Source organism: Scyliorhinus torazame, chromosome 14 (genome assembly GCF_047496885.1).
Source record: "Scyliorhinus torazame isolate Kashiwa2021f chromosome 14, sScyTor2.1, whole genome shotgun sequence".
NCBI lineage: Eukaryota > Metazoa > Chordata > Chondrichthyes > Carcharhiniformes > Scyliorhinidae > Scyliorhinus > Scyliorhinus torazame.
The window spans coordinates 219,571,596-219,586,387 of NC_092720.1; the positions used below are offsets into that span (position 1 = coordinate 219,571,596).

The window sequence follows — 14,792 nt, forward strand, 5'->3', positions numbered from 1 at the left end:
GTCTCTCCCCGATCCCCAGTGAGTCTCTCCCCCCGATGCCCAGTGAGTCTCCCCCCCGATCCCCAGTGAGTCTCTCCCAGATCCCCAGTGAGTCTCTCCCCAATCCCCAGTGAGTCTCTCCCCTGATCCCCAGTGAGTCTCTCCCCGATCCCCAGTGAGTCTCTCCCCCGATCCCCAGTGAGTCTCTCCCCCGATCCCCAGTGAGTCTCCCCCCCCTGATCCCCAGTGAGTCTCCCCCGAACTCCAGTGAGTCTCTCCCCCGATCCCCAGTGAGTCTTCCCCCGGTTCCCAGTGAGTCTCCTCCCCGGTCCCCAGTGAGTCTCCCCCGATCCCCAGTGAGTCTCCCCCGATGCCCAGTGAGTGTCCACCCCCGATCCCCAGTGAGTCTACCCCGATGCCCAGTGAGTCTCTCCCCCGATCCCCAGTGAGTCTCTCCCCCCGATGCCCAGTGAGTCTCTCCCCATTCCCCAGTGAGTCTCTCCCCGATCCCCAGTGAGTCTCTCCCCCGATCCCCAGTGAGTCTCCCCCCCGATCCCCAGCGAGCCGCACCCCCTGATCCCCAGTGAGTCTCCCCCGAACTCCAGTGAGTCTCTCCCCCGATCCCCAGTGAGTCGCTCCCCGATCCCCAGTGAGTCTATCCCTTGATCCGCAGTGAGTCTCTCTCCCCGATCCCCAGTGAGTCTCCCCCCGATCCCCAGTGAGTCTCCCCCGATCCCCAGTGAGTCTCCCCCCCGATCCCCAGTGAGTCTCCCCCGATCCCCTGTGAGACTCACCCCCCGACCCCCAGTGAGTCTCTCCCCCGATCCCCAGTGCGTCTCTCCCCGATCCCCAGTGAGTCTCCCTCGATGCCCAGTGAGTCCCTCCCCGATCCCCAGTGATTCTCTCCCCCGATCCCCAGTGAGTCTACCCCGATGCCCAGTGAGTCTCTCCCCCCGATGCCCAGTGAGTCTCTCCCCAATCCCCAGTGAGTCTCTCCCCGATCCACTGTGAGTCTCTCCCCCGATCCCCAGTGAGTCTCCCCCCCCGATCCCCAGTGAGTCGCACCCCCTGATCCCCAGTGAGTCTCCCCCGAACCCCAGTGAGTCTCTCCCCCGATCCCCAGTGAGTCTCCCCCCGATCCCCAGTGAGTCTCTCCCCTGATCCGCAGTGAGTCTCTCTCCCCGATCCCCAGTGAGTCTCCCCCCGATCCCCAGTGAGTCTCTCCCCGATCCCCAGTGAGTCTCTCCCCCGATCCCCAGTGAGTCTCTCCCCCGATCCCCAGTGAGTCTCTCCCCCGATCCCCAGTGCGTCTCTCCCCGATCCCCAGTGAGTCTCCTCCCCGATCCCCAGTGAGTCTCTCCCCGATCCCCAGTGAGTCTCTCCCCCGAACCCCAGTGAGTCTCTCCCCGATCCCCAGTGAGTCTCTCCCCCGAACCCCAGTGAGTCTCTCCCACGATCCCCAGTGATTCTCTCGCCCAATCCCCAGTCAGTCTACCCCGATGCCCAGTGAGTCTCTCCCCGATCCCCAGTGAGTCTCTCCCCCCGATGCCCAGTGAGTCTCTCCCCGATCCCCAGTGAGTCTCTCCCCGATCCCCAGTGAGTCTCTCCCCCGATTCCCAGTGAGTCTCCCCCCTTGATCCCCAGTGAGTCTACCCCCGAACCCCAGTGAGTCTCTCCCCCGATCCCCAGTGAGTCTCTCCCCGATCCCCAGTGAGTCTCTTCCCTGATCCGCAGTGAGTCTCTCTCCCCGATCCCCATTGAGTCTCCCCCCGATCCCCAGTGAGTCTATCCCCGATCCCCAGTGAGTCTCTCCCCCGATCCCCAGTGAGTCTCTCCCCCGATCCCCAGTGAGTCTCTCCCCCGATCCCCGGTGCGTCTCTCCCTGATCCCCAGTGAGTCTCTCCCCGATCCCAAGTGAGTCTCCCTCGATGCCCAGTGAGTCCCTCCCCGATCCCCAGTGATTCTCTCCCCCGATCCCCAGTGAGTCTACCCCGATGCCCAGTGAGTCTCTCCCCCGATCCCCAGTGAGTCTCTCCCCGATCCCCAGTGAGTCTCCCCCCGAACCCCAGTGAGTCTCTCCCCGATCCCCAGTGAGTCTCTCCCCCGATCCCCAGTGAGTCTCCCCCCAATCGCCAGTGAGTCTCCCCCCCGATCCCCAGTGAGTCTCCTCCCCGATCCCCAGTGAGTCTCCCCCCCGATCCCCAGTGAGTCTCTCCCAGATCCCCAGTGAGTCTCTCCCCGATCCCCAGTGAGTCTCTCCCCTGATCCCCAGTGAGTCTCTCCCCGATCCCCAGTGAGTCTCTCCCCCGATCCCCAGTGAGTCTCTCCCCCGATCCCCAGTGAGTCTCCCTCCCCTGATCCCCAGTGAGTCTCCCCCGAACTCCAGTGAGTCTCTCCCCCGATCCCCAGTGAGTCTTCCCCCGGTTCCCAGTGAGTCTACTCCCCGGACCCCAGTGAGTCTCCCCCGATCCCCAGTGAGTCTCCCCCGATGCCCAGTGAGTGTCCACCCCCGATCCCCAGTGAGTCTACCCCGATGCCCAGTGAGTCTCTCCCCCGATCCCCAGTGAGTCTCTCCCCCCGATGCCCAGTGAGTCTCTCCCCATTCCCCAGTGAGTCTCTCCCCGATCCCCAGTGAGTCTCTCCCCCGATCCCCAGAGAGTCTCCCCCCCCGATCCCCAGCGAGCCGCACCCCCTGATCCCCAGTGAGTCTCCCCGGAACTCCAGTGAGTCTCTCCCCCGATCCCCAGTGAGTCGCTCCCCGATCCCCAGTGAGTCTATCCCCTGATCCGCAGTGAGTCTCTCTCCCCGATCCGCAGTGAGTCTCCCCCCGATCCCGAGTGAGTCTCCCCCGATCCCCAGTGAGTCTCCCCCCCGATCCCCAGTGAGTCTCCCCCGATCCCCTGTGAGACTCACCCCCCGACCCCCAGTGAGTCTCTCCCCCGATCCCCAGTGCGTCTCTCCCCGATCCCCAGTGAGTCTCCCTCGATGCCCAGTGAGTCCCTCCCCGATCCCCAGTGATTCTCTCCCCCGATCCCCAGTGAGTCTACCCCGATGCCCAGTGAGTCTCTCCCCCCGATGCCCAGTGAGTCTCTCCCCAATCCCCAGTGAGTCTCTCCCCGATCCACTGTGAGTCTCTCCCCCGATCCCCAGTGAGTCTCCCCCCCCGATCCCCAGTGAGTCGCACCCCCTGATCCCCAGTGAGTCTCCCCCGAACCCCAGTGAGTCTCTCCCCCGATCCCCAGTGAGTCTCTCCCCCGATCCCCAGTGATTCTCTCCCCCGATCCCCAGTCAGTCTACCCCGATGCCCAGTGAGTCTCTCCCCGATCCCCAGTGAGTCTCTCCCCCCGATGCCCAGTGAGTCTCTCCCCGATCCCCAGTGAGTCTCTCCCCGATCCCCAGTGAGTCTCTCCCCCGATTCCCAGTGAGTCTCCCCCCCTGATCCCCAGTGAGTCTACCCCCGAACCCCAGTGAGTCTCTCCCCCGATCCCCAGTGAGTCTCTCCCCGATCCCCAGTGAGTCTCTTCCCTGATCCGCAGTGAGTCTCTCTCCCCGATCCCCAGTGAGTCTCCCCCCGATCCCCAGTGAGTCTCTCCCCGATCCCCAGTGAGTCCCTCCCCCGATCCCCAGTGAGTCTCTCCCCCGATCCCCAGTGAGTCTCTCCCCCGATCCCCGGTGCGTCTCTCCCTGATCCCCAGTGAGTCTCTCCCCGATCCCAAGTGAGTCTCCCTCGATGCCCAGTGAGTCCCTCCCCGATCCCCAGTGATTCTCTCCCCCGATCCCCAGTGAGTCTACCCCGATGCCCAGTGAGTCTCTCCCCCGATCCCCAGTGAGTCTCTCCCCGATCCCCAGTGAGTCTCTCCCCCGATCCCCAGTGAGTCTCTCCCCCGATCCCCAGTGAGTCTCTCCCCCGATCCCCAGTGCGTCTCTCCCCGATCCCCAGTGAGTCTCCTCCCCGATCCCCAGTGAATCTCTCCCCGATCCCCAGTGAGTCTCTCCCCCGATCACCAGTGAGTCTCCCCCCAATCGCCAGTGAGTCTCCCCCCCCGATCCCCAGTGAGTCTCCTCCCCAATCCCCAGTGATTCTCCCCCCCGATCCCCAGTGAGTCTCTCCCCGATCCCCAGTGAGTCTCTCCCCGATCCCCAGTGAGTCTCTCCCCCGAACCCCAGTGAGTCTCTCCCCGATCCCCAGTGAGTCTCTCCCCCGAACCCCAGTGAGTCTCTCCCCCGATCCCCAGTGATTCTCTCCCCCGATCCCCAGTCAGTCTACCCCGATGCCCAGTGAGTCTCTCCCCGATCCCCAGTGAGTCTCTCCCCCCGATGCCCAGTGAGTCTCTCCCCGATCCCCAGTGAGTCTCTCCCCGATCCCCAGTGAGTCTCTCCCCCGATTCCCAGTGAGTCTCCCCCCCAGATCCCCAGTGAGTCTACCCCCGAACCCCAGTGAGTTTCTCCCCCGATCCCCAGTGAGTCTCTCCCCGATCCCCAGTGAGTCTCTTCCCTGATCCGCAGTGAGTCTCTCTCCCCGATCCCCAGTGAGTCTCCCCCCGATCCCCAGTGAGTCTCTCCCCGATACCCAGTGAGTCTCTCCCCCGATCCCCAGTGAGTCTCTCCCCCGATCCCCAGTGAGTCTCTCCCCCGATCCCCGGTGCGTCTCTCCCTGATCCCCAGTGAGTCTCTCCCCGATCCCAAGTGAGTCTCCCTCGATGCCCAGTGAGTCCCTCCCCGATCCCCAGTGATTCTCTCCCCCGATCCCCAGTGAGTCTACCCCGATGCCCAGTGAGTCTCTCCCCCGATCCCCAGTGAGTCTCTCCCCCGATCCCCAGTGAGTCTCTACCCGATCCCCAGTGAGTCTCCCCCCGAACCCCAGTGAGTCTCTCCCCGATCCCCAGTGAGTCTCTCCCCCGATCCCCAGTGAGTCTCCCCCCGATCACCAGTGAGTCTCCCCCCCGATCCCCAGTGAGTCTCCTCCCCGATCCCCAGTGAGTCTCCCCCCCGATCCCCAGTGAGTCTCTCCCAGATCCCCAGTGAGTCTCTCCCCGATCCCCAGTGAGTCTCTCCCCTGATCCCCAGTGAGTCTCTCCCCGATCCCCAGTGAGTCTCTCCCCCGATCCCCAGTGAGTCTCTCCCCCGATCCCCAGTGAGTCTCCCCCCCCTGATCCCCAGTGAGTCTCCCCCGAACTCCAGTGAGTCTCTCCCCCGATCCCCAGTGAGTCTTCCCCCGGTTCCCAGTGAGTCTCCTCCCCGGTCCCCAGTGAGTCTCCCCCGATCCCCAGTGAGTCTCCCCCGATGCCCAGTGAGTGTCCACCCCCGATCCCCAGTGAGTCTACCCCGATGCCCAGTGAGTCTCTCCCCCTATCCCCAGTGAGTCTGTCCCCCCGATGCCCAGTGAGTCTCTCCCCATTCCCCAGTGAGTCTCTCCCCGATCCCCAGTGAGTCTCTCCCCCGATCCCCAGTGAGTCTCCCCCCCCGATCCCCAGCGAGCCGCACCCCCTGATCCCCAGTGAGTCTCCCCCGAACTCCAGTGAGTCTCTCCCCCGATCCCCAGTGAGTCGCTCCCCGATCCCCAGTGAGTCTATCCCCTGATCCGCAGTGAGTCTCTCTCCCCGATCCCCAGTGAGTCTCCCCCCGATCCCCAGTGAGTCTCCCCCGATCCCCAGTGAGTCTCCCCCCCGATCCCCAGTGAGTCTCCCCCGATCCCCTGTGAGACTCACCCCCCGACCCCCAGTGAGTCTCTCCCCCGATCCCCAGTGCGTCTCTCCCCGATCCCCAGTGAGTCTCCCTCGATGCCCAGTGAGTCCCTCCCCGATCCCCAGTGATTCTCTCCCCCGATCCCCAGTGAGTCTACCCCGATGCCCAGTGAGTCTCTCCCCCCGATGCCCAGTGAGTCTCTCCCCAATCCCCAGTGAGTCTCTCCCCGATCCACTGTGAGTCTCTCCCCCGATCCCCAGTGAGTCTCCCCCCCCGATCCCCAGTGAGTCGCACCCCCTGATCCCCAGTGAGTCTCCCCCGAACCCCAGTGAGTCTCTCCCCCGATCCCCAGTGAGTCTCTCCCCGATCCCCAGTGAGTCTCTCCCCTGATCCGCAGTGAGTCTCTCTCCCCGATCCCCAGTGAGTCTCCCCCCGATCCCCAGTGAGTCTCTCCCCAATCCCCAGTGAGTCTCTCCCCCGATCCCCAGTGAGTCTCTCCCCCGATCCCCAGTGAGTCTCTCCCCCGATCCCCAGTGCGTCTCTCCCCGATCCCCAGTGAGTCTCCTCCCCGATCCACAGTGATTCTCTCCCCGATCCCCAGTGAGTCTCTCCCCCGATCCCCAGTGAGTCTCCCCCCGATCGCCAGTGAGTCTCCCCCCCCGATCCCCAGTGAGTCTCCTCCCCAATCCCCAGTGATTCTCCCCCCCGATCCCCAGTGAGTCTCTCCCCGATCCCCAGTGAGTCTCTCCCCCGAACCCCAGTGAGTCTCTCCCCCGATCCCCAGTGAGTCTCTCCCCCGATCCCCAGTGAGTCTCTCCCCCGATCCCCAGTGCGTCTCTCCCCCCGATGCCCAGTGAGTCTCTCCCCATTCCCCAGTGAGTCTCTCCCCGATCCCCAGTGAGTCTCTCCCCCGATCCCCAGTGAGTCTCCCCCCCCGATCCCCAGCGAGCCGCACCCCCTGATCCCCAGTGAGTCTCCCCCGAACTCCAGTGAGTCTCTCCCCCGATCCCCAGTGAGTCGCTCCCCGATCCCCAGTGAGTCTATCCCCTGATCCGCAGTGAGTCTCTCTCCCCGATCCTCAGTGAGTCTCCCCCCGATCCCCAGTGAGTCTCCCCCGATCCCCAGTGAGTCTCCCCCCCGATCCCCAGTGAGTCTCCCCCGATCCCCTGTGAGACTCACCCCCCGACCCCCAGTGAGTCTCTCCCCCGATCCCCAGTGCGTCTCTCCCCGATCCCCAGTGAGTCTCCCTCGATGCCCAGTGAGTCCCTCCCCGATCCCCAGTGATTCTCTCCCCCGATCCCCAGTGAGTCTACCCCGATGCCCAGTGAGTCTCTCCCCCCGATGCCCAGTGAGTCTCTCCCCAATCCCCAGTGAGTCTCTCCCCGATCCACTGTGAGTCTCTCCCCCGAACCCCAGTGAGTCTCTCCCCCGATCCCCAGTGAGTCTCTCCCCCGATCCCCAGTGAGTCTCTCCCCCGATCCCCAGTGCGTCTCTCCCCCGATCCCCAGTGCGTCTCTCCCCGATCCCCAGTGAGTCTCCTCCCCGATCCCCAGTGACTCTCTCGTCCGATCCCCAGTGAGTCCCTCCCCCGATCCCCAGTGAGTCGCTCCTCCAATCCCCAGTGAGTCACTCCCCGAACCCCAGTGAGACCTCCACCGGTCCCCAGTGAGTCTCCCCCCGATCCCCAGTGAGTCTCCCCCCGGTCCCCAGTGAGTCTCCTCCCCGGTCCCCAGTGAGTCTCCCCCCGATCCCCAGTGAGTCTCCCCCGATGCCCAGTGAGTCTCTCCCCTGATCCCCAGTGAGTGTCCACCCCCGATCCCCAGTGAGTATATCCCCGATCCCCAGTGAGTCTCCCTCGATGCCCAGTGAGTACCTCCCCGATCCCGAGTGATTCTCTCCCCCGATCCCCAGTGAGTCTACCCCGATGCCCAGTGAGTCTCTCCCCCGATCCCCAGTGAGTCTCTCCCCCCGATGCCCAGTGAGTCTCTCCCCATTCCCCAGTGAGTCTCTCCCCGATCCCCAGTGAGTCTCTCCCCCGATCCCCGGTGAGTCTCCCCCCCCCGATCACCAGTGAGTCGCACCCCCTGATCCCCAGTGAGTCTCCCCCGAACTCCAGTGAGTCTCTCTCCCGATCCCCAGTGAGTCTCTCCCCTGATCCGCAGTGAGTCTCTCTCCCCGATCCCCAGTGCGTCTCTCCCCGATCCCCAGTGAGTCTCCTCCCCGATCCCCAGTGACTCTCTCGTCCGATCCCCAGTGAGTCCCTCCCCTGATCCCCAGTGAGTCTCTCCTCCGATCCCCAGTGAGATCCCCACCGGTCTCCAGTGAGTCTCCCCCCGATCCCCAGTGAGTCTCCCCCCGGTCCCCAGTGAGTCTCCCCCCGGTCCCCAGTGAGTCTCCTCCCTGATCCCCAGTGAGTCTCCCCCCGATCCCCAGTGAGTCTCCCCCGATGCCCAGTGAGTGTCCACCCACGATCCCCAGTTAGTCTCTCCCCGATCCCCAGTGAGTCTCCCTCGATGCCCAGTGAGTCCCTCCCCGATCCCCAGTGATTCTCTCCCCCGATCCCCAGTGAGTCTACCGCGATGCCCAGTGAGTCTCTCCCCCGATCCCCAGTGAGTCTCTCCCCCCGATGCCCAGTGAGTCTCTCCCCATTCCCTAGTGAGTCTCTCCCCGATCCCCAGTGAGTCTCTCCCCCGATCCTCAGTGAGTCTCCCCCCCCCGATCCCCAGCGAGTCGCACCCCCTGATCCCCAGTGAGTCTCCCCCGAACTCCAGTGAGTCTCTCCCCTGATCTCCAGTGAGTCGCTCCCCGATCCCCAGTGAGTCTCCCCCCGATCCCCAGTGAGTCTCCCCTGATCTCCAGTGAGTCTCCCCCCCCGATCCCCAGTGAGACTCACCCCCCGACCCCCAGTGAGTCTCCCCAGATCCCCAGTGAGTCTCTCCCCCGATCCCCAGTGAGTCTCTCCCCGATCCCCAGTGAGTCTCTCCCCCCGATGCCCAGTGAGTCTCTCCCCCGATCCCCAATGAGTCTCTCCCCCCGATCCCCAGTGAGTCTCTCCCGATTCCCCAGAGAGTCTCTCCCCGATCCCCAGTGAGTCTCTCCCCCGAGCCCCAGTGAGTCCCCCCCCCGATCCCCAGTGAGTCTCACCCCCTGATCCCCAGTGAGTCTCCCCCGATCCCCAGTGAGTCTCTCCCCCGACCCCCAGTGAGTCTCTCTCCCCGATCCCCAGTGAGTCTCTCCCCCGATCCCCAGTGAGTCTCTCCCCCGATCCCCAGTGAGTCTCCGCCCCCTGATCCCCAGTGAGTCTCCCCCGAACTCCAGTGAGTCTCTCCCCCGATCCCCAGTGAGTCTTCCCCCGGTTCCCAGTGAGTCTCCTCCCCGGTCCCCAGTGAGTCTCCCCCGATCCCCAGTGAGTCTCCCCCGATGCCCAGTGAGTGTCCACCCCCGATCCCCAGTGAGTCTACCCCGATGCCCAGTGAGTCTCTCCCCCTATCCCCAGTGAGTCTGTCCCCCCGATGCCCAGTGAGTCTCTCCCCATTCCCCAGTGAGTCTCTCCCCGATCCCCAGTGAGTCTCTCCCCCGATCCCCAGTGAGTCTCCCCCCCCGATCCCCAGCGAGCCGCACCCCCTGATCCCCAGTGAGTCTCCCCCGAACTCCAGTGAGTCTCTCCCCCGATCCCCAGTGAGTCGCTCCCCGATCCCCAGTGAGTCTATCCCCTGATCCGCAGTGAGTCTCTCTCCCCGATCCCCAGTGAGTCTCCCCCGATCCCCAGTGAGTCTCCCCCGATCCCCAGTGAGTCTCCCCCCCGATCCCCAGTGAGTCTCCCCCGATCCCCTGTGAGACTCACCCCCCGACCCCCAGTGAGTCTCTCCCCCGATCCCCAGTGCGTCTCTCCCCGATCCCCAGTGAGTCTCCCTCGATGCCCAGTGAGTCCCTCCCCGATCCCCAGTGATTCTCTCCCCCGATCCCCAGTGAGTCTACCCCGATGCCCAGTGAGTCTCTCCCCCCGATGCCCAGTGAGTCTCTCCCCAATCCCCAGTGAGTCTCTCCCCGATCCACTGTGAGTCTCTCCCCCGATCCCCAGTGAGTCTCCCCCCCGATCCCCAGTGAGTCGCACCCCCTGATCCCCAGTGAGTCTCCCCCGAACCCCAGTGAGTCTCTCCCCCGATCCCCAGTGAGTCTCTCCCCGATCCCCAGTGAGTCTCTCCCCTGATCCGCAGTGAGTCTCTCTCCCCGATCCCCAGTGAGTCTCCCCCCGATCCCCAGTGAGTCTCTCCCCAATCCCCAGTGAGTCTCTCCCCCGATCCCCAGTGAGTCTCTCCCCCGATCCCCAGTGAGTCTCTCCCCCGATCCCCAGTGCGTCTCTCCCCGATCCCCAGTGAGTCTCCTCCCCGATCCCCAGTGAATCTCTCCCCGATCCCCAGTGAGTCTCTCACCCGATCCCCAGTGAGTCTCCCCCCGATCCCCAGTGAGTCTCTCCCCCGATCCCCAGTGAGTCTCCCCCCCCGATCCCCAGTGAGTCTCCTCCCCAATCCCCAGTGATTCTCCCCCCCGATCCCCAGTGAGTCTCTCCCCGATCCCCAGTGAGTCTCTCCCCCGAACCCCAGTGAGTCTCTCCCCCGATCCCCAGTGAATCTCTCCCCCGATCCCCAGTGAGTCTCTCCCCCGATCCCCAGTGCGTCTCTCCCCCCGATGCCCAGTGAGTCTCTCCCCATTCCCCAGTGAGTCTCTCCCCGATCCCCAGTGAGTCTCTCCCCCGATCCCCAGTGAGTCTCCCCCCCCGATCCCCAGCGAGCCGCACCCCCTGATCCCCAGTGAGTCTCCCCCGAACTCCAGTGAGTCTCTCCCCCGATCCCCAGTGAGTCGCTCCCCGATCCCCAGTGAGTCTATCCCCTGATCCGCAGTGAGTCTCTCTCCCCGATCCTCAGTGAGTCTCCCCCCGATCCCCAGTGAGTCTCCCCCGATCCCCAGTGAGTCTCCCCCCCGATCCCCAGTGAGTCTCCCCCGATCCCCTGTGAGACTCACCCCCCGACCCCCAGTGAGTCTCTCCCCCGATCCCCAGTGCGTCTCTCCCCGATCCCCAGTGAGTCTCCCTCGATGCCCAGTGAGTCCCTCCCCGATCCCCAGTGATTCTCTCCCCCGATCCCCAGTGAGTCTACCCCGATGCCCAGTGAGTCTCTCCCCCCGATGCCCAGTGAGTCTCTCCCCAATCCCCAGTGAGTCTCTCCCCGATCCACTGTGAGTCTCTCCCCCGAACCCCAGTGAGTCTCTCCCCCGATCCCCAGTGAGTCTCTCCCCCGATCCCCAGTGAGTCTCTCCCCCGATCCCCAGTGCGTCTCTCCCCGATCCCCAGTGAGTCTCCTCCCCGATCCCCAGTGACTCTCTCGTCCGATCCCCAGTGAGTCCCTCCCCCGATCCCCAGTGAGTCGCTCCTCCAATCCCCAGTGAGTCACTCCCCGAACCCCAGTGAGACCTCCACCGGTCCCCAGTGAGTCTCCCCCCGATCCCCAGTGAGTCTCCCCCCGGTCCCCAGTGAGTCTCCTCCCCGGTCCCCAGTGAGTCTCCCCCCGATCCCCAGTGAGTCTCCCCCGATGCCCAGTGAGTCTCTCCCCTGATCCCCAGTGAGTGTCCACCCCCGATCCCCAGTGAGTATCTCCCCGATCCCCAGTGAGTCTCCCTCGATGCCCAGTGAGTACCTCCCCGATCCCGAGTGATTCTCTCCCCCGATCCCCAGTGAGTCTACCCCGATGCCCAGTGAGTCTCTCCCCCGATCCCCAGGGAGTCTCTCCCCCCGATGCCCAGTGAGTCTCTCCCCATTCCCCAGTGAGTCTCTCCCCGATCCCCAGTGAGTCTCTCCCCCGATCCCCGGTGAGTCTCCCCCCCCCGATCACCAGTGAGTCGCACCCCCTGATCCCCAGTGAGTCTCCCCCGAACTCCAGTGAGTCTCTCTCCCGATCCCCAGTGAGTCTCTCCCCTGATCCGCAGTGAGTCTCTCTCCCCGATCCCCAGTGCGTCTCTCCCCGATCCCCAGTGAGTCTCCTCCCCGATCCCCAGTGACTCTCTCGTCCGATCCCCAGTGACTCTCTCGTCCGATCCCCAGTGAGTCCCTCCCCTGATCCCCAGTGAGTCTCTCCTCCGATCCCCAGTGAGATCCCCACCGGTCTCCAGTGAGTCTCCCCCCGATCCCCAGTGAGTCTCCCCCCGGTCCCCAGTGAGTCTCCCCCCGGTCCCCAGTGAGTCTCCTCCCTGATCCCCAGTGAGTCTCCCCCCGATCCCCAGTGAGTCTCCCCCGATGCCCAGTGAGTGTCCACCCACGATCCCCAGTTAGTCTCTCCCCGATCCCCAGTGAGTCTCCCTCGATGCCCAGTGAGTCCCTCCCCGATCCCCAGTGATTCTCTCCCCCGATCCCCAGTGAGTCTACCGCGATGCCCAGTGAGTCTCTCCCCCGATCCCCAGTGAGTCTCTCCCCCCGATGCCCAGTGAGTCTCTCCCCATTCCCTAGTGAGTCTCTCCCCGATCCCCAGTGAGTCTCTCCCCCGATCCTCAGTGAGTCTCCCCCCCCCCGATCCCCAGCGAGTCGCACCCCCTGATCCCCAGTGAGTCTCCCCCGAACTCCAGTGAGTCTCTCCCCTGATCTCCAGTGAGTCGCTCCCCGATCCCCAGTGAGTCTCCCCCCGATCCCCAGTGAGTCTCCCCTGATCTCCAGTGAGTCTCCCCCCCCGATCCCCAGTGAGACTCACCCCCCGACCCCCAGTGAGTCTCCCCAGATCCCCAGTGAGTCTCTCCCCCGATCCCCAGTGAGTCTCTCCCCGATCCCCAGTGAGTCTCTCCCCCCGATGCCCAGTGAGTCTCTCCCCCGATCCCCAATGAGTCTCTCCCCCCGATCCCCAGTGAGTCTCTCCCCATTCCCCAGTGAGTCTCTCCCCGATCCCCAGTGAGTCTCTCCCCCGAGCCCCAGTGAGTCCCCCCCCCGATCCCCAGTGAGTCTCACCCCCTGATCCCCAGTGAGTCTCCCCCGATCCCCAGTGAGTCTCTCCCCCGACCCCCAGTGAGTCTCTCTCCCCGATCCCCAGTGAGTCTCCCCCCGATCCCCAGTGAGTCTCCCCCGATCCCCAGTGAGTCTCTCCCCCCGAACCCCAGTGAGTCTCCTCCGATCCCCAGTGAGTCTCTCCCCCCGATCCCCAGTGAGTCTCCCCCGATCCCCAGTGAGTCTCTCCCCCTATCCCGTGAGTCTCTCCCCCCGATCCCCAGTGAGTCTCTCCCCCGATCCCCAGTGAGTCTCTCCCCCCGATCCCCAGTGAGTCTCTCCCCGATCCCCAGTGAGTCTCTCCCCCTATCCCCAGTGAGTCTCTCCCCCCGATCCCCAGTGAGTCTCTCCCCCGATCCCCAGTGAGTCTCTCCCCCCCGATCCCAGTGAGTCTCTCCCCGATCCCCAGTGAGTCTCTCCCCGATCCCCAGTGAGTCTCTCCCCGATCCCCAGTGAGTCTCTCCCCCGATCCCCAGTGAGTCTCCCCCCCGATCCCCAGTGAGTCTCCCCCTGATCCCCAGTGAGTCTCTCCCCGATCCCCAGTGAGTCTCTCCCCGATCCCCAGTGAGTCTCTCCCCCTATCCCCAGTGAGTCTCTCCCCCCGATCCCCAGTGAGTCTCTCCCCCGATCCCCAGTGAGTCTCTCCCCCCCGATCCCCAGTGAGTCTCTCCCCGATCCCCAGTGAGTCTCTCCCCGATCCCCAGTGAGTCTCTCCCCGATCCCCAGTGAGTCTCTCCCCCGATCCCCAGTGAGTCTCCCCCCCGATCCCCAGTGAGTCTCTCCCCGATCCCCAGTGAGTCTCGCCCTGATCCCCAGTGAGTCTCTCCCCGATCCCCAGTGAGTCTCTCCCCGATCCCCAGTGAGTCTCTCCCCGATCCCCAGTGAGTTTCTCCCCCAATCCTCAGTGAGTCTCTCCCCGATCCCCAGTGAGTCTCTAATTTTCTGTTTTTTCTCCCAGTCTCTGTGACCCTGGATGTGGAAACAGCGAATCCCCAGCTCGAGGTGTCTGAGGATCTGAAGAGTTTGAGACGGACCCGGACCCAGAGGAGTCTCCCTGACACCAGGAAGAGGTTTACACACTGGCCCTGTGTGCTGGGATCAGAGGGATTCACATCGGGGAGACATTACTGGGAGGTGGAGGTGACGGGGAATCGGGACTGGAGTCTGGGAGTAGCCGCAGAATCTGTGGAGAGGAAGGACTGGGTCAGTTTGAGCCCAGAGACTGGATTCTGGACCATTGGGCGGGTTGATGATCAGTTTTATACAAATTCCTCTCCTCGATCCCGTCTCTGTGTCGGTCAGATCCCCGGGAAGGTGGGAGTTTATCTCAGTTATGAGTCTGGGACAGTTTCATTTTACAACGTGGACACCAAGTCCCATCTCCACACCTTCACTGGGAATAAATTCACTGAGAAACTTTATCCTTTCTTCTGGACTCGGGATGTTAACAAATGGCTGAGAATCTGCTCCGGTTCTGATCCGGATCTGGGAAAGGGGCAGGGCCTCGGGTAGTTATGTCATCCCTGATGTCACAGTGGCTTGACCCTGTGATTCGTGGCAGAGGTCAGAGGTCAGGAGTCAGAAACCACTATTTTTTTTTTACACCCATCCGGGTAGCTGGGGGGCCTCAGTGGGGATTTCCCCGACGGTGCCGCACTCAGCCTCATTTTCTACACTGAGCAGCTCCGCTCGCTGGAACTCCTCATGGCGTCCCGATCACTCATGACCCCCCCCCGATGTGATCTCTGAACCCTCCGATGCCCCAACTCACTGTAAGGGGCCACTGCCCCCTCCCTCCTGTACAGGGCACCCCCCAGGCCCAATCACCACCATGTAAAAATGGCAACCAGCAGTGCCAGCCTGCAATGCCCCTCCCAGCTGACAGTGCCACAAGGCACCATGGCAGTTCCAGCTTGGCACCCAGGTGGCACTACCAGGGTGCCAGGTTGGAAGTGCCCAGGTGGCAACAGCAATGCCAGGGCGCCACCCTGCTAATATGGGATGCACTGGGGGTCTCCAATCCCTGGGACACCTCACAAGTGCTGTTCCATCTGGTCCCCATTTGTGGAGACGAGTCCTGAACGGCACTCGCCCAAGGTCTCCA

At 64.0% G+C, this 14,792-nt stretch overlaps 1 protein-coding gene across 1 annotated transcript; it reads left to right on the plus strand.

Annotated features, from left to right (window-relative positions):
- The first annotated feature begins 11,953 nt into the window (after nt 1-11,953).
- LOC140389173 (butyrophilin subfamily 3 member A1-like) lies at nt 11,954-14,200 on the plus strand. Its single transcript, XM_072473334.1, has 2 exons — nt 11,954-11,960; nt 13,620-14,200. Exons 1-2 carry the CDS (start codon nt 11,954-11,956, stop codon nt 14,198-14,200), a joined length of 588 nt encoding a protein of 195 aa, XP_072329435.1.
- Nucleotides 14,201-14,792: the final 592 nt, after the last annotated feature.